The 18,548-nt window shown below is 46.1% G+C and overlaps 1 protein-coding gene across 3 annotated transcripts in view; it reads right to left on the bottom strand.

Annotated features, from left to right (window-relative positions):
* LOC135220839 (delta(24)-sterol reductase-like) overlaps positions 1-18,548 on the bottom strand; it is a 242,130-nt gene that overhangs the window by 58,161 nt on the left and 165,421 nt on the right. For all 3 annotated transcript variants that reach the window (XM_064258399.1, XM_064258398.1, XM_064258400.1), the window contains one exon: positions 47-193. In XM_064258399.1, coding sequence (XP_064114469.1) covers positions 47-193 — 147 coding nt within the window. The remainder of the gene's footprint in view (positions 1-46; positions 194-18,548) is intronic.

Raw genomic sequence — 18,548 nt, 5'->3', positions numbered from 1 at the left:
TTAATAATATAACTCTTAAAATATATAATCTACATTTATTACTTACTTTTCCATTTTCCTCATGGCAGCAACAGCATCATACGGCTTTCTTTCTTTTACCAAGTGAGGCACCCCATATACTCCTAAGTCATTGAACATTCCATAGTTAGCACCTGGAACCATTTGATCCTTACGTGGAGATCGTAACTGGCCACTGTTGAATGCAATGATAATTAAGTTCATTTAGTGGAAACATCCTAGTTCTTTCAACTAAAATATTTTGTATAATAATGTATTGACTTCGCAATTCAGAAAAAACTTAATACTGTGCCTCAGTCATAAGCAAATACTACATTATATTACCTTACTGATTTTAGAATTTATGAGAAACAACATATGTACAAAATTACCTAAAATATATTTTTGGGCTCAGTTCGTGTCGCTGCGCGAAATATCCTTTAATCATTATTTCTAAGGTAAATGTACTAACACATACCAGAGAATAAATAAATAAAGAAAAGGTCAGTGCAACTGACTCGCTCACCCTCCAAGAGGGTGTCGGTATGAACACTATGGCGAGTGAGACCACTACCACGAACCGCTTGCCAATAGAAATCTCCCACTACAAAAAATCCCCACAAGAGGGGAGCCGACCCACAGAGTGGGCAGCAACTACTACCTACTCCATCCCATGCTGCCGACTGCTGCGCCTCTGGTGGCCATCCTTTTCAGTTAGCGCACAACGTATACACGTGCCCTTTTTGCTCTGTGTTTTTGTGCCTTTTTACTGGATTTATTCATCATGGAGCGTACAGCCATTGCAGCAGCTAAGTTAAGTAATCAGTGTTTATTGCTATTTGGTTTTTTCCGGCCTTGAGTCAGTATTTGCCGTTTTTTAGGTATAAAACACGAGCTCTAGGTCGGAAGCATGGCAGCATGGTTCTGCCTCGTGGCGGGTTCGTTCTTGGTCTTCCATACCCAGAACTTCCCTTACTTTATTACGCTCTGTTATTAGTTATCCTATTTATATTAAGGGTACAGCCTACGGGGTTTATGTCATGCATGCATGTCTTTTCACCTTGCGTAGGCATCTTCCATCCAGACCCTAGCCACAGCTCTTAGTATCGGCCCCGGCTAGCTTTGAGTGGTAGAATTTCTTTCGGGTTAGTCGTACACTCCTGGATTTTTTCTCCTACGGTTTTATTTTCTTTCTTTACGTTTAGTGATTTTCGTTTAATTATGTATTATGTTTACGTTAGTGTACGGCGTCGGCTTCACCTAGCCTAGGTTATGTCCTATTGGTCCCATGTGCTTCCGCTCTTCAGTTCGGTTGCCTCTATAGCATCTCTCTGATCAGTCGGTTGTGTATCCTAGGCTTTATTGTTCATCAGTGTATCTCTTGTTACCGCTCCGTGGTCACTACGTGATCACGGAACAGCCAGACGCCTGTCCAGTCATCTTTCCTCCTCCCGCTCTTCCATAGGGCCGGGGGGAGGGTTGGTCTGCCCACGCTCGCTCCACATACCCGGGCCTGCCTCCCTCTCCCCCTAGGCAGAGGGAAGTAGGGGGACGGGAACAGACCAGACTGGACTCGACCTCTCCAGCTTCTCGGTACGCTCGGATGGCTAAGGGGGGGGGGACTGGCCTTTAACTCCCTCCGTCGTTACTCTGTCCGCTAGCTCGAGTCTGTTTGCCCTCTCGCCCTTTCCCACCTTACTGGGGCTCTTTATCTACCGGAGCTCCGGCATCCACGTGGAAAGGTGCTAGTTCACCCTGACGGGCGGACTGCGGTATACAGTTGGTCTCTACTAACCACTCCGTCGCGCTGATACGCGACACGCTCCGCCACGCACCGGACTTAGTCGGTACGTCCCAGTTTATAGGTTTAAGATTAGTATTTAATTTAAACTATATTAAGTTTAATTAAAGCTACATTAAACCTTCCCTCCATTGCATGCCACACGGATCTCTCCGTGGTTATAGCCTATTCAGGCGGTAAGGGAGGGGTTATGCCCGAAATTTTTTCGCGCTCCGGCATGCAACGGAGTTCTTTTAAACCTTTAGCCTGTAAGTGATATCTTTTTTAGGATGCTCATGTGTCTTTTCACTTACAGACCACCAACTGTGAGCATCCGGGATTGCAATGCCATGCTCCAGGACCCTGTGGGCATGAAGTCTGCCGGTTCCCATGCTCCATGCGCGAACTCCGCACGGGAACCTTCAAGTCTGGTTTCACGAGACCTGCACAATTTTGCTATGATCTGGTGAGCCAGCTCTTAGACGGGGTAAGTATTTCCAACTCCGTTAGCCAATTCCCTACAAGATTATAGTTCTAAGTTTAATTTTAATCTTATCTTAAACTTAAGCTAATTTTATATGGGATCTCGCATCCCCTATAATTTTAAGTTAACCTTTTACTTAAGTTTAACTTTAAGTTTAATCTTAAAAAACTAACAAATACCCTCTCTCCAGGCTCCGGCTGTTAGAGACACCGCACTGGCAACCCTGCGGGCCCTGGGTCGGCGGTTTTGGGAAGAACGCCGCCAAGGGTCAGCCCTACATACTTGAGAAGAGGTTGCGGTCTGATCTTCCCCGGCGGCAAGTCAACGGCTACGTCGACCCAGCAGAGGCGGCCCCGACTATTGCGCTAATTCAGCAGCAGCTCGCCGCTTCGTTGACTGATCCAGGCCAGGACATCTCGTCGGAAGTCGCGACACTGGACTTAAACATTGAACCGATGGTAGGTGTTGACGACCTGTTGGTCGAAGTGAGTACGTTGGACGCCCAAGGGCTTCCCTTGGGCGCCACTGGATCTTCTACTCCTGCAAACTCTCCAGCTTCCTTCCAAGGTTTTACAGGAGCCGAACTTTATACTTCTCCTGATGCTTCTGTTAGACCTAAGGTCAAGGACAAACGGTGGTTAAAAACCTTGAGTAAGACGTCGTCGTCGTCTAAAAAGACGTCGTCGGCGTCAACATCTCGCAAGTCCTCCGGCTACAAAACCCCGGAGCAGAGAGGTCTAGAGCTTCTGGGTCCGGCTCCAATCCTCAAGGAGTATATCCTCCAAGGAGAGATCACACACTCCAGCGGAGTCAACCGTTTCTCCACTTACCTTTGGTTCCGGCCTGTTCAGAGCTACCCGTCCACCTCCGCAGCAGCTCCGGCTTTGGATCCCAATGCTGGCCTGTTGCAACACATGGGGGATCTGGTTGGGTCTCTCAAGAACAGTATGGAAACAGATGTTCTCCCACCCCGGTTGTCTGATAGGATCAACTCCCAGGATAAATTATCGCCGGACTAAGCCAAGCTCCGCTAGCTACTCCCCCACCTTTCGGCACAGGGATAGCTCAGTTCAGCCACCATATGACTCTCTGCCTCCGTTCAGCATGAACAATCCTGGAGAGTGGGCGTCATACGCCCCCTTCCAAGAAGGGCTTATTTCTATCCCGGAATCCCGTGGAACTCGAAGGATTGAGGACTTCGAGTTCTACCCGGAAGATCTCCAACCGCCGTTCATCGGCTACGCCAGGCTCACCGCCGCTGCCATGACGCGAGATGATAAGGTCCCTAAAGAGACAGTCCTCTATTCACGTGACCAGGCTCAAAGAGAATGGCTCAGGTGCTTAGGGGACATGGATTGTTCAAACACTAAAATACAGCCTTTTAAGAGTCCATCACAATCTTCACCAAGGAAGAGGGTACTCCGCTTCCTTTCCTGACAAAGATTGCTACGGTCACTATCCCAGCGGCCCAAAAGGGGGACTCGTTACCGCAGCTAAAGGAAGCGGACCCTACATCTCCTTTACTTCCCTCAACCGGAGATTTGTGGAAGACCTGCCCAACACTTTTTCTGCGGGCAAACTCAAACCAGACTGTGCTATGGAGCAGTTTGGTGAGAAGCTGCCTAGACTTCCAGATAGCCTCATTCATGCAGAGTTTGATGCCAAGTCTAGGCTGGCCAGGTCTCTCAACACCATGGCCATGACTGAGGGGTGGTACCCATTTCTTATGTTTCCGAGCCACTGTTCAAGCTAATCACCAAGTCACTGATCCAAACGGTGCAGTCTGACATGTTCGAGTTCGCCACAGCCAGAACAAACTGTCGGAAGCATGTCCTCCAAGAAGCAACTATTCGGCATGAACCGAATAAGTTGCTTTCATCAAACATCTGGGGAGCAGACCTCTTCCCAGATGCAATGGTAAAGGAGGTCCAGGCAGAGGCTACGAGGCTTAACCAAGCCTTAAGGATCGTTGGGGTCTCACTGCAAAGAGACGCCAAGATCAAGCTGTCAGGGGTAAGGCTCAGAAGAAACCCAGACGTTTCCAGCCTTACCAAAAGAAACAGCAACGTTGCCCAAGCCTGTTTCGGCTGTTCCGTTGGTGCAGGCAGCCCAACCCTCATACCTCCAAGGCTCAATCACAGCCTATTTATGTGATTCCACCAGCCTCAACCTTCCACCTCTTAGCTGTCTCCAGCAGCCTTCAACCCAAGTGTTCGAAGGCCAGCCTTTCAGAAGTAGACCGCTCGGGTAAGGGAGGCAGAGGTAAGCGATCCTTTCGTCAGAGAGGATCGGGAGGGTCCCTTAATAGAGGAAAACACTTCAGGGAGGCCGCGGAGGCTACCAACATCAATGAGGACTTCCAGGTAGGAGGGAGGCTGTTTCTCTTCCGCCACCGGTGGGGATTCAGCAAATGGGCACAAAGCATTGTGTCGAAAGGCCTGGGTTGGAGTTGGGTGGCGAATCCGCCCCCACCCAGACCTTTCCGCCAACTTCCATCCAAAGAATTGACGGAGTATGCGGAGGACCTCCTTCAGAAAGGAGCAATAGCGAGAGTCAACAGATTAAAGTTTCAAGGACGCTTGTTCAGCGTTCCAAAGAAAGGTCACAAAAAAGAAGGGTAATCTTAGACTTGTCCCGCTTAAACTTGGCCATTCGCTGCGACAAGTCAAGATGCTCACCATCTCGCAGGTTGCGGACCTTACTTCCCCGTGGGGCCGTCACCACCTCTATCGATCTTACAGACTCTACTATCATATCCCTATTGCCAAGACACTTTCGCCCGTATCTGGGCTTCAAGATAGGAGATCAGGCATTCTCCTTCAAGGTAGTTCCCTTCGGTCTCAAACGTAGCACCCAGGGTGTTCACGAAGTTGGCGGAAGTGGTCGTCCAACAACTAAGATCGCAAGGGATTATGGTAGTAGCGTATCTCGACGATTGTGGCTAATTTGGGCTCCAACAGTCAAGGAATGCCACAAAGCAACACTGAAAGTAATCCGGTTCCTGGAATATCTAGGCTTCAAGATAAACAGGACCAAATCAAGACTCACTCCGGAGTCAACTTTCAGTGGCTGGGCATTCAATGAATCTATCCTCCCATACTCTGTCGATTCCATCAGCCAAGAGGAAAGAAATAGCGAAGTCAGTAAAGCAATTTCTAGGACACAAACTTGCTTCAAGGAGAACCCAGGAAAGGATTCTGGGTTCACTCCAGTTTGCATCAGTGACAAACATCTTGATGAAAGCCAAACTGAAAGACCTAACCAGAATCTGGCGCTCACGGAGCAAATGTCAGGTCCAGGGACAAATTATCCTCAGTCCCTCAGATTCTACGGAATCGTCTACGCCCTTGGGCACAAAAGTCAAGAACTTGTCAATATCAGTACCCCTTCAGTTTCCTCCTCCGGGATTACCATCCACACAGACGCTTCGTTAAGCGGGGTTGGGGAGGATATTCTCAGTTCAAGAAGGTTCAAGGAACCTGGTCACACCCAGTTCCGTCAGCTTCACATAAACGTACTGGAAGCAATGGCGGTGTCTTGACTCTAAAAAGGTTACGTCCGCCAAAGAACTCCAACATAAAGCTAGTCTTAGACAGCGCAGTGGTAGTCATTGTATAAACAGGGGTGGAGGCTCCAAATCAACGTCATCTAAATCATGTCATGGTAGCCATCTTCTCCCTGGCGGACAAGTTCAGTTGGCACCTCTCCTCCCAACCATATAGCTGGAGTGAGAAAGAAAACGTCATAGCAGATGCTCTATCCCGATCAGTTCCTCTGGAGTCGGAATGGTCCACTGGACAACAGTTCGTTCCAGTGGATTCTTCAGAGAGTTCCAGGTCTACAAGTGGATCTCTTCGCATCCCAAGCGAACCACAAACTCCCATGTTATGTGGCCCCCAACCTGGACCCTCTGGCCTATGCCACGGACGCCCTGGCCCTAGACTGGAACAACTGGGAGAAGATTTATGTCTTCCCTCCAGTGAATCTTCTCCTGAAGGTGCTGAACAAACTCAGGACATTCAAGGGTCAAGTGGCTCTAGTAGCCCCAGACTGGCCGAAGAGCAATTGGTACCCTCTAATTCTGGAACTGGGTCTTCGTCCTCTTCGAATTCCCAATCCCAGGCTCTCCCAGTCAGTACAAACGAAGACTGTGTTCGCTTCCTCAGGAATTCTCAAAACCCTAACTTATGGATTTCATGAAGTTTGCAGCTAAAAGAGATGCGAATATTGATCCTCAAAATATTCTCTTCTTGGAATCTGATAAAAGAGATTCAACTTTGAGACAGTATGATGCTGCAGTCAAAAAGTTAGCAACCTTCCTGAGAGAATACAGATATTAGAATCATAACAATCAATTCAGCTATATCCTTTTTCAGGTCTTTATTTGAAAAAGGCTTAGCAGCTAGCACTATTACGACAAACAAGTCAGCCTTGAAAAAGATTTTTCAATTTGGTTTCAGCATAGACTTGACAGACTCCTACTTCTCGTCTATTCCCAAGGCTTGTGCTAGACTTAGACCTTCTGTAAGGCCTACGTCAGTATCATGGTTCTTAAGAAAAAAATGTCTAAAAGACTGGCTTCAGAAACTGATAATGACACATGTTCATTATAATGCTCTTAAGAAAAAGCTAGAATTTTCAGAACTGTCGGCATTATCCAGGGATCCGGATCAATGTTGAATTTCTTCCCACAGGGGAAGTGCTACTTTCTCCGGAACGTAGTTTTTATAGCAAAGAATGAAGATCCTTTGATGAGGTGGTGGGAACCATGGAAGGTTGTACCCCTTCCACAAGATATTTCTCTTTGCCCAGTATCGACCTTACGAGCCTTTCTGTCCAGGACCTCCTCATCCTCATCGGGTCCTCTCTTTAAGTAGAGAAAAAAGGTGGTACTTTATCTATTAAAGGCATCAGGCAGCAGATCCTGTACGTTATTAAGCAAGCAATCCTGACTCCTTCCCTAAAGCACATGATGTCAGGGCAGTAGCCACCTCAATTAACTATTTCCAACATATGAATTTCGATGAGTTGAAAAAAATATACTGGATGGAAATCGCCGACAGTATTTAAGCGTCATTACTTAAAGTTCTTGGAAGCTCTGAAATTTTCAGCAGTTGCGGCGGGTAACATAGTTTCCCCCGACTCTGCTTAATCTTTAGTAGAAGATCCAGTCCTCCTTTCTACCTATCTCACCCAACAGTTCGTCTATACCTGCCATGTTCATCTACGTTACCTTGAGTCTTAGCTGCTCTTATGATGGTATAGTGGGTTGCCCCTTATTTTTTTGCTAGGGTCACTCACAATTGATGTATATAATGATTCTCTTTGATGTGATCCCCTTATTTTATGCTAGGGGACACATCGTATTTACAATGGTTACGGGTTTTGTATATTAAGTCATACATTCCCTTTTATGTTATTATTGAAGTTTGTTCTATTCAAGTTTATTGTTATAATTGCTTTGAGTTCTTTTTGTACATAATATCTATACCAGATACTGATTTCAACATATATTCCCATGTAAGCCCTGTATATATGTTAAATTTAAGTTAATTTAAGAAATATTATTAGCATTAAGTTAAATTTAAGTAATATTTTCTAATTTTGTATCATTGTGTATATATATTTATTAGCAATTATATTTCTTTATTTTATGTTATCTTTTATTTGAGACCCTTTTGTCTATTTGATTTTATTTCTTTACAATCTTGTGCTATTTCTCTGGTACGATTTCGCGCAGCGACACGAACTGAGGCCCAGAATTGGGATTTTGACGTAAGGAAAATCTATTTCTGGGGGCGATTTGGTTCGTTTGTCGCCAGCGAAAATCCCGCCCTGCCCATCCCATCGCTCAAGATTGTCTGCTAACTTCAGGATGGCCACAGAGGCGCAGCAGTCGGCAGCATGGGATGGAGTAGTAGTAGTTGCTGCCCACTCTGTGTCGGCTCCCCTCTTGTGGGGATTTTGTAGTGGGAGATTTCTATTGGCAAGCGGTTCGTGGTAGTGGTCTCACTCGCCATAGTGTTCATACCGACACCCTCTTGGAGGGTGTGCGAGTCAGTTGTACTGACCTTTTCTTTATTTTATTATTCTCTGGTATGTGTTAGTACATTTACCTTAGAAATAATGGATTAAAGGATATTTCGCTGGCGACACGAACCAATCGCCCAGAAATAGATTTTTCCTTACGTCAAAAATCCCTTCAAGTATTTCAATAAAGTTACATGCATAAAAAGCTCTGTTGTACAGTAATACCCTGAGAGAGAGAGAGAGAGAGAGAGAGAGAGAGAGAGAGAGAGAGAGAGAGAGAGAGAGAGAGAGAGAGAGAGAGAGAGAGAGAGAGAGAGAAATGAGTAGTCCTTACATAAGTATATATTAAGCTAACTTTTAAATGAAACTAAAGTTACTGTAATTCCGTTTAAAAGTTAGCTTAATACAATACCCTTAAAATGAAATAAATGGTTGATAAAAATAGAGGACTGTGTAAAGATTACATATGTGGAGAGAGAGAGAGAGAGAGAGAGAGAGAGAGAGAGGAGAGAGAGGGATTATTAGTATTTAATGTTATTTAATTTACACATAAAAGCTTAAAAACTTATAAATTACAAGAAAAAATTGAATAAACACCTTTGCAGGGTTTCCCAGGATTCGAAAGTGTTGCATTTGAGTTCGGGTGTTTGTGAAAATACTCCCGTGTGATAATTAGTTAGGTTCCAATAAAAAGTTCTCGCTATTGTGAGTGAATTCGCGCAACTCGAATCACGTATGATTGAGGTATTACTGTATAGGGAGAAGTAAAATCTACTAGAACATCAAAATAAAATACTTCCACACATTGAATATAATATAAAACATAGTAGAAGTGGTCAGTAATATTGAAATTTTTTCTTATCCCAAGTTTTATTCTCTCTGTGTAAATTTCACAAGCAGAGAGCTCATTGTGGCCTCTGGGTCTGTAGCTGAATAAGCCAGGAAACGAAAACACGGGAAACCTCGAGTTCCCGGGCACATAAGCTGGTGAGGCCGAGATGAAGCAGAGAAAGCTATATAACACAAGCACACACAGACAATCAAAATAGCAAACACAGGCAAACAACCGGTTATAAGGCCGAGAGAAGACAACTGCGACTCTCACCCAGGCGGTTAAGAAAAAGACTAGCTAAAGCAATAACGTGGGTAGCTACGCGGTCTATGGCCAGTTTTCACCCGATATATGCAAGCATTGCCAGATCTCACAGACTCCTTCATTTTTCATCTCCAATTTTTAACCGGTTCCAGCTAGGGACTAGAAAATTATCCTATTGTTAACTTAAGACCGAAGATTTGTTCGCGTATGAACAATGACATTACCCTCAAGCTAAAAAAGGGATTTTGACGTAAGGAAAAATCTATTTCTGGGCGATTGGTTCGTGTCGCCAGCGAAATATCCTTTAATCCATTATTTCTAAGGTAAATGTACTAACACATACCAGAGAATAAATAAAATAAAGAAAAGGTCAGTACAACTGACTCGCTCACCCTCCAAGAGTGTGTGTCGGTATGAACACTATGGCGAGTGAGACCACTACCACGAACCGCTTGCCAATAGAAATCTCCCACTACAAAATCCCCACAAGAGGGGAGCCGACCCACAGAGTGGGCAGCAACTACTACTACTCCATCCCATGCTGCCGACTGCTGCGCCTCTGGTGGCCATCCTGAAGTTAGCAGACAATCTTGAGCGATGGGATGGGCAGGGCGGGATTTCGCTGGCGACACGAACCAATCGCCCAGAAATAGATTTTTCCTTAACGTCAAAATCCCAATTCTGGGCTCAGTTTCGTGTCGCTGCGCGAAATCGTACAGAGAAATCGCACAAGATTGTAAAGAATAAAAAACAAAAAGACAAAAAAGGGTCTCAAATAAAAGATAACATAAAATAAAGAAATATAATTGCTAATAAATATACATATACACACTGATACAAAATAGAAATATTACTTAATTTAACTTAATGCTAATAATAGTCTAAAATTAACTTAAATTTAACATATATACAGGGCTTGTTACATGGGAATGGATATGTTGAAATCAGTATCTGTGTATAGATATTATGTACAAAGAACTCAAATCCAATTATAACAATAATTTGAATAGAACAAACTTCAATAATAATATAAAAGGGAATGTATATGACTTAATATACAAAACCCGTAACCATTGTAAATACTATGTGTCCCCTAGCATAAAAATAAGGGGATCACATCCAAGAGATCATTATATACAATCAATTGTGAGTGACCCTAGCAAAAAAATAAGGGGGCACCCACTATACCATCATAAGAGCAGCTAAGACTCAAGGTAAACGTAGATGAACATGGCAGGTATAGACGAACTGTTGGGTGAGATAGGTAGAAAGGAGGACTGGATCTTCTACTAAAGATTAAGCAGAGTCGGGGGAAACTATGTTACCCGCCGCAACTGCTGAAAATTTCAGAGCTTCCAAGGACTTTAAGTAATGACGTTTAAATACTGTCGGCGATTTCCATCCAGTATATTTTTTCAAGTCATCGAAATTCATATGCGGAAAATGGAAATAGTTAATTGAGGTGGCTACTGCCTGACATCATGCGCTTTAGGGAAGGAGTCAGGATTGGCTTGCTTCTAAAGAATACAAGATCTGCTTGCCTGGATGCCTTTAATAGATAAAGTACCACCTTTTTCTTTTTCTCTTAAAGAGAGGACCCGATGAGGATGAGGAGGTCCTGGACAGAAAGGCTCGTAAGGTCGATACTGGGCAAAGAGAAATATCTTGTGGAAGGGGTACAACCTTCCATGGTTCCCACCTCATCAAAGGATCTTCATTCTTTGCTATAAAACTACGTTCCGGAGAAAGTAGCACTTTCCCCTGTGGGAAGAAATTCAACATGATCCGGATCCCTGGATAATGCCGACAGTTCTGAAATTCTAGCTCCTGAAGCCAAGCTTAATAAAAATAGAGTTTTTCTTAAGAGCATTATAAATGAACATGTGTCATTATCAGTTTCTGAAGCCAGCTTTAGAACATCATTTAAGAACCATGATACTGACGTAGGCCTTACAGAAGGTCTAAGTCCTAGCACAAGCCTTGGGAATAGACGAGAAGTAGGAGTCTGTCAAGTCTATGCTGAAACCAAATTGAAAAATCTTTTTCAAGGCTGACTTGTTTGTCGTAATAGTGCTAGCTGCTAAGCCTTTTTCAAATAAAGACCTGAAAAAGGATATAGCTGAATTGAATTGTCATGATTCTAATTATCTGATTCTCAATCAAGGAACGGACAGGTTGCTAACTTTTGACTGCAGCATCATACTGTCTCAAAGTTGAATCTCTTTTATCAGATTCCAAGAAGAGAAATATTTTGAGGATCAATATTCGCATCTCTTTTAGCTGCAAACTTCATGAAATCCATAAAGTTAAGGTTTTGAGAATTCCTGAGGAAGCGAACACAGTCTTCGTTTGTACTGACTGGGAGAGCCGGGATGGTTGGGAATTCGAAGAGGACGAAGACCCAGCTCCAGAATTAGGGGGTACCAATTGCTCTTCGGCCAGTCTGGGGCTACTAGAGCCACTTGACCCTTGAACGTCCTGAGTTTGTTCAGCACCTTCAGGAGAAGATTCACTGGAGGGAAGACATAAAATCTTCTCCCAGTTGTTCCAGTCTAGGGCCAGGGCGTCCGTGGCATAGGCCAGAGGGTCCAGGTTGGGGGCCACATAACATGGGAGTTTGTGGTTCGCTTGGGATGCGAAGAGATCCACTTGTAGACCTGGAACTCTCTGAAGAATCCATTGGAACGAACTGTTGTCCAGTGACCATTCCGACTCCAGAGGAACTGATCGGGATAGAGCATCTGCTATGACGTTTCTCACTCCAGCTATATGGGTGGAGGAGAGGTGCCAACTGAACTTGTCCGCCAGGGAGAAGATGGCTACCATGACATGATTTAGATGACGTGATTTGGAGCCTCCTCTGTTTATACAATGGACTACCACTGCGCTGTCTAAGACTAGCTTTATGTGGAGAGTACTTTGGCGGACGTAACCTTTTTTAGAGTCAAGAACACTGCCATTGCTTCCAGTACGTTTATGTGAAGCTGACGGAACTGGGGTGACCAGGTTCCTTGAACCTTCTTGAACTGAGAATATCCTCCCAACCGCTTCCTTTAAATACGAAGCGTCTGTGTGGATGGTAATCCCCGGAGGAGGAAAACTGAAGGGGTACTGATATTGACAAGTTCTTGACTTTTGCCCAAGGGCGTAGACGATTCCGTAGAATCTGAGGGACTGAGGATAATTTGTCCCTGGACCTGACATTTGCTCGTGAGCGCCAGATTCTGGTTAAGTCTTTCAGTTTGGCTTTCATCAAGATGTTTGTCACTGATGCAAACTGGAGTGAACCCAGAATCCTTTCCTGGGTTCTCCTTGACGCAAGTTTTGTGTCCTAGAAATTGCTTTACTGACTTCGCTATTTCTTTCCTCTTGGCTAATGGAATCGACAGAGTATGGGAGGATATTAGATTCCATTGAATGCCCAGCCACTGAAAGTTTGACTCCGGAGTGAGTCTTGATTTGGTCCTGTTTATCTTGAAGCCTAGATATTCCAGGAACCGGATTACTTCCAGTGTTGCTTTGTGGCATTCCTCGACTGTTGGAGCCCAAATTAGCCAATCGTCCGAGATACGCTACTACCATAATCCCTTGCGATCTTAGTTGTTGGACGACCACTTCCGCCAACTTCGTGAACCACCCTGGGTGCTACGTTGAGGCCGAAGGGTAACTACCTTGAAGGAGAATGCCTGCTCTCCTATCTTGAAGCCCAGACTACGAAAGTGTCTTGCAATAGGGATATGATAGTATGCGTCTGTAAGATCGATAGAGGTGGTGACGGCCCCACGGGGAAGTAAGGTCCGCACCTGCGAGATGGTGAGCATCTTGAACTTGTCGCAGCGAATGGCCAAGTTTAAACGGGACAAGTCTAAGATTACCCTTCTTTTTTGTGAGCCTTTCTTTGGAACGCTGAACAAGCGCCCTTGAAACTTTAATCTGTTGACTCTCGCTATTGCTCCTTTCTGAAGGAGGTCCTCCGCATACTCCGTCAATCTTTGGATGGAAGTTGGCGAAAAGGTCTGGGTGTGGGCGGATTCGCCACCCAACTCCAACCCAGGCCTTTCGACACAATGCTTTGTGCCCATTTGCTGAATCCCCACCGGTGGCGGAAGAGAAACAGCCTGCCTCCTACCTGGAAGTCCTCATTGGTGTTGGTAGCCTCCGCGGCCACCCCTGAAGTGCTTTCCCCTATTAAGGGACCCTCCCGATCCTCTCTGACGAAAGGATCGCTTACCTCTGCCTCCCTTACCCGAGCGGTCATACTTCTGAAAGGCCTGGCCTTCGAACACTTGGTTGAAGGCTGGGGAGACAGCGTAAGAGGTGGAAGGTTGAGGCTGGGGGGAAATCACATAAATTGGCTGTGAGTGAGCCTTGGAGGTAGAGGGTTGGGCCGCCTGCACCAACGGAACAGCCGAAACAGGCTGGGCAAACCGTTGCTGTTTCTTTTTGGTAAGGCTGGAAACGTCTGGGTTTCTTCTGAGCCTTACCCCTGACAGCTTGATCTTGGCGTCTCTTTGCAGTGAGACCCCAACGATCCTTAAGGCTTTGGTTAAGCCTCGTAGCCTCTGCCTGGACCTCCTTTACCATTGCATCTGGGAAGAGGTCTGCTCCCCAGATGTTTGATGAAAGCAACTTATTCGGTTCATGCCGAATAGTTGCTTCTTGGAGGACATGTTTCCGACAGTTTGTTCTGGCTGTGGCGAACTCGAACAAGTCAGACTGTACCGTTTGAGTCAGTGACTTGGTGATTAGCTTGAACAGTGGCTCGGAACCATAAGCAATGGTAGCCACCTCAGTCATGGCCATGGTGTTGAGAGACCTGGCCAGCCTAGACTTGGCCTCAAACTCTGCCTGAATAAGGCTATCTGGAAGTCTAGGCAGCTTCTCACCAAACTGCTCCATAGCACAGTCCGGTTTGTAGTTTGCCCGCAGAAAAAGTGTTGGGCCTGAATAAGGCTATCTGGAAGTCTAGGCAGCTTCTCACCAAACTGCTCCATAGCACAGTCCGGTTTGAGTTTGCCCGCAGAAAAAGTGTTGGGCAGATCTTACCCACAAATCTCCGGTTGAGGGAAGTAAAGGAGATGTAGGGTCCGCTTCCTTTAGCGCGGCAACGAGTCCCCCTTTTGGGCCGCTGGGATAGTGACCGTAGCAATCTTCGTCAGGAAAGGAAGCGGAGTTACCCTCTTCCATTGTGAAGATTGTAAATGGACTCTTAAACGGCTGTATCTTAGTGTTTGAACAGTCCATGTCCTCTAAGCACCTGAGCCATTCTCTTTGAGCCTGGTCACGTGAATAGAGGACTGTCTCTTTAGGGACCTTATCATCTCGCGTTCATGGCAGCGCGGTGAGCCTGGCGTAGCCGATGAACGGCGGTGAGCCTGGCGTAGCCGATGAACGGCGGTTGGAGACTTCCGGGTAGAAACTCGAAGTCCTCACTCCTTCGAGTTCCACATTCCGGGATGGAGATAAGTCCGTCTTGGAAGGGGGCGTATGACGCCACTCTCCAGGGATTGTTCATGCTGAACGGAGGCAGAGAGTCATATGGTGGCAACTGAGGTACCCCTGTGCCGAAAGGTGGGGGAGTAGCTAGCGGAGCTTGGCTTAGTCCGGCGATAATGTTGTCCTGGGAGTTGATCCTATCAGACAACCGGGAGAACATCTGTTCCATACTGTTCTTGAGAGTCCCAACCAGATCCCCCATGTGTTGCAACAGGCCAGCATTGGGATCCAAAGCCGGAGCTGCTGCGGAGGTGGACGGGTAGCTCTGAACAGGGGACCAAAGGAAGTGAGGAACGGTTGACTCCGCTGGAGTGTGTGATCTCTCCTTGGAGGATCTACTCCTTGAGGATTTGGAGCCGGACCCAGAAGCTCTAGACCTCTCTGCTCCGGGGTTTGTAGCCGGAGACTTGCGAGATGTTGACGCCGACGAAGTCTTTTTAGACGACGACGACGTCTTAGTCAAGGTTTTTACCACCGCTTGTCCTTTGACCTTAGGTCTAACAGAAGCATCAGGAGAAGTATAAAGCTCGGCTCCTGTAAAGCCTTGGAAGGAAGCTGGAGATTGTGCAGGAGTAGAAGATCCAGTGGCGCCTAAGGGAAGCCCTTGGGCGTCCAACGTACTCACCTCGACCAACAGGTCGTCAACACCTACCATCGGCTCAATGTTTAGGTCCAGCGTCGCGACTTCCGACGAGATGTCCTGGCCTGGATCAGTCAACGAAGCGGTGAGCTGCTGCTGAATCAGCGCAATAGCGGGCCCGCCCCCCTCTGCTGGGTCGACGGATAGCCCCCGTTGACTTGCCGCCGGGGAAGATCAGGACCGCCAACCTCTTCTCCAGTATGTAGGGCTGACCCTTGGCGGCGTTCTTCCCAAAACCGCCGACCCAGGCCCGCAGGGTGCCAGTGCGGTGTCTCAATAACAGCCGGAGCCTGGAAGAGAGGGTACTTGTTAGTTTTTTAAGATTAAACTTAAAATTAAAAACTTAAGTACAAGGTTAACTTAAAATTATAGAGGATGCGATATCCCATATCAAATTTAGTTTAAGTTTAAGATAAGATTAAAATTAAACTTAAGAACTATAATCTTGTAGGGATTGGCTAACGGAGTTGGAAATACTTACCCCGTCTAAGAGCTGGCTCACCAGATCATAGCAAATCGTGCAGGTCTCGTGATGGACCAGACTTGGAGGTTCCCGTGCGGAGTCGCGCATTGGAGCATGGGACCGGCAGACTTCATGCCCACAGGGGTCCTGGAGCATGGCATTGCATCCCGGATGCTCACAGTTGGTGGTCTGTAAGTGAAAAGACACATGAGCATCCACTAAAAGATATCACTTACAGGCTAAAGGTTAAAAGAACTCCGTTGCATGCCGGAGCGCGAAAAAATTTCGGGCATAACCCCTCCCTTACCGCCTGAATAGGCTATAACCCCGGAGAGATCCGGTGTGAGCATGCAATGGAGGGGAGGTTTAATGTAGCTTAAATAAACTTAATATAGTTTAAATTAAAAACTAAACTTAAAACCTAAAAACATGGGACGTACCGGACTAAGTCCGGTGCGTGGCGGAGCGTGACGCGATATCAGCGCGACGGAGTGGTTAGTAGAGACCAACTGTATGCCGCAGTCCGCCCGTTCTGGGTGAACTAGCACCTTTTCCACGTGGATGCCGGAGACTCCGGTAGATAAAGAGCCCAGTAAGGTGGGAAAGGGCGAGAGGGCAAACAGACTCGAGCTAGCAACGGCAGCGACGGAGCAGAAAGACGGAGGGGGGGGAAAGGCCAGTCCCCCCCCCCCCTTAGCCATCCGAGCGTACCGAGAAGCTGGAGAGGTCGAGTCCAGTCTGGGTCTGTACCGTCCCCCTACTCCCTCCGCCTAGGGGGAGAGGGAGGCAGGCTCGGGTATGTAGAGCGAGCGTGGGCAGACCAACCCTCCCCCCGGCCCTATGGAAGAGCGGGAGGAGAAAAGATGACTGGACAGGCGTCTGGCTGCCCTCCGTGATCACGTAGATTGGGACCATCGGAGCGGTAACAAGAGATACAATGAAACAATAAAGCCTAGGATACAACAACCGACTGATCAGAGAGATGCTATAGAGAAGCAACCGAACTGAAGAGCGGAAGCATATGGGACCAATAGGACATACCTAGGCTAGGTGAAGCCAGACGCCGTACACTAACGTAAAACATAATACATAATTAAACAAAATCATTAAACGTAAAGAAAGAAAATAAAATAGTAGGAGAAAAAATCCAGGAGTGTACGACTAACCCGAAAGAAAGTCTACCACTCAAAGCTAGCCGGGGCCGATACTAAGAGCTGTGGCTAGGGTCTGGATGGAAGATGCCTACGCAAGGTGAAAAGACATGCATGCATGACATAAACCCCGTAGGCTGTACCCTTAAAATAAATAGGATAACTAATAACAGAGCGTAATAAGTAAGGGAAGGTTCTGGGTATGGAAGACCAAGAACGAACCCGCCACGAGGCAGAACCATGCTGCCATGCTTCCGACCTAGAGCTCGTATTTATACCTAAAAAACGGCAAATACTGACTCAAGGCCGGAAAAAACCAAATAGCAATAAACACTGATTACTTAACTTAGCTGCTGCAATGGCTGTACGCTCCATGATGAATAAATCCAGTAAAAAAGGGCACAAAAACACAGAGCAAAAAAGGGCACGTGTATACGCTGTGCGCTAACTGAAAAGGATGGCCACCAGAGGCGCAGCAGTCGGCAGCATGGGATGGAGTAGTAGTAGTTGCTGCCCACTCTGTGGGTCGGCTCCCCTCTTGTGGGGATTTTGTAGTGGAGATTTCTATTGGCAAGCGGTTCGTGGTAGTGGTCTCACTCGCCATAGTGTTCATACCGACACCCTCTTGGAGGTGAGCGAGTCAGTTGTACTGACCTTTCTTTATTTTATTTATTCTCTGGTATGTGTTAGTACTTTACCTTAGAAATAATGGATTAAAGGATATTTCGCGCAGCGACACGAACTGAGCCAGAAAAGATTGGTCATTTAACTCAGGGTCCCTTCTCTTGTAAAAACTGATAAAACTTATAAAAAACAAAATTAATTTTTCATAAAACCATTCTAGTACTTTATGGAAGCCTGTGCTGGTGTAATTTCCAGACCCTGGAAGAATATTTAATCTCCTCCATTTCCATCAAGAGTGCCTCTAGTAGTAGTACATTAGTACCTCAGACTTCGAACTTAATTTGTTTGAAATATGAAACAAATATCCCCATACGAAATAAAGGGAATTAGGATAATTCATTTCTGCCAACCCAAAAAGTACCCCTTGTCACATTTTTTTCTGTTATTAATGTATTCAAAAGTTAAATTATTAATGTATTCAAAAGTTAAATTAAGAGCGTAAAGTACTGAAACAGTACGTTGCACCTACTGCAAGTGTTGTGCAGGTCCATGACCACAGACGCTAAAAACCTCGAACAAGGAAATCCTAGGATGCCTCTACACATACGCTGGCAAGGACGAGTAGTTTCAGAGGAAGCCATAATTCTGAACACAAACACTCAATCACACTGGAAAGCAAGAACACGGGCAAAACATAACCGGCTTGGAAGGAGAGAAAAGCGTATTTACTTCAAGGCGGTTAGGAAAAGACTGGTTATCCCGGGGTGAGACACGGTCTTAGACCAGA

Source organism: Macrobrachium nipponense, chromosome 2 (genome assembly GCF_015104395.2).
Source record: "Macrobrachium nipponense isolate FS-2020 chromosome 2, ASM1510439v2, whole genome shotgun sequence".
NCBI lineage: Eukaryota > Metazoa > Arthropoda > Malacostraca > Decapoda > Palaemonidae > Macrobrachium > Macrobrachium nipponense.
This window is presented reverse-complemented; position numbering and strand designations above follow the sequence as displayed.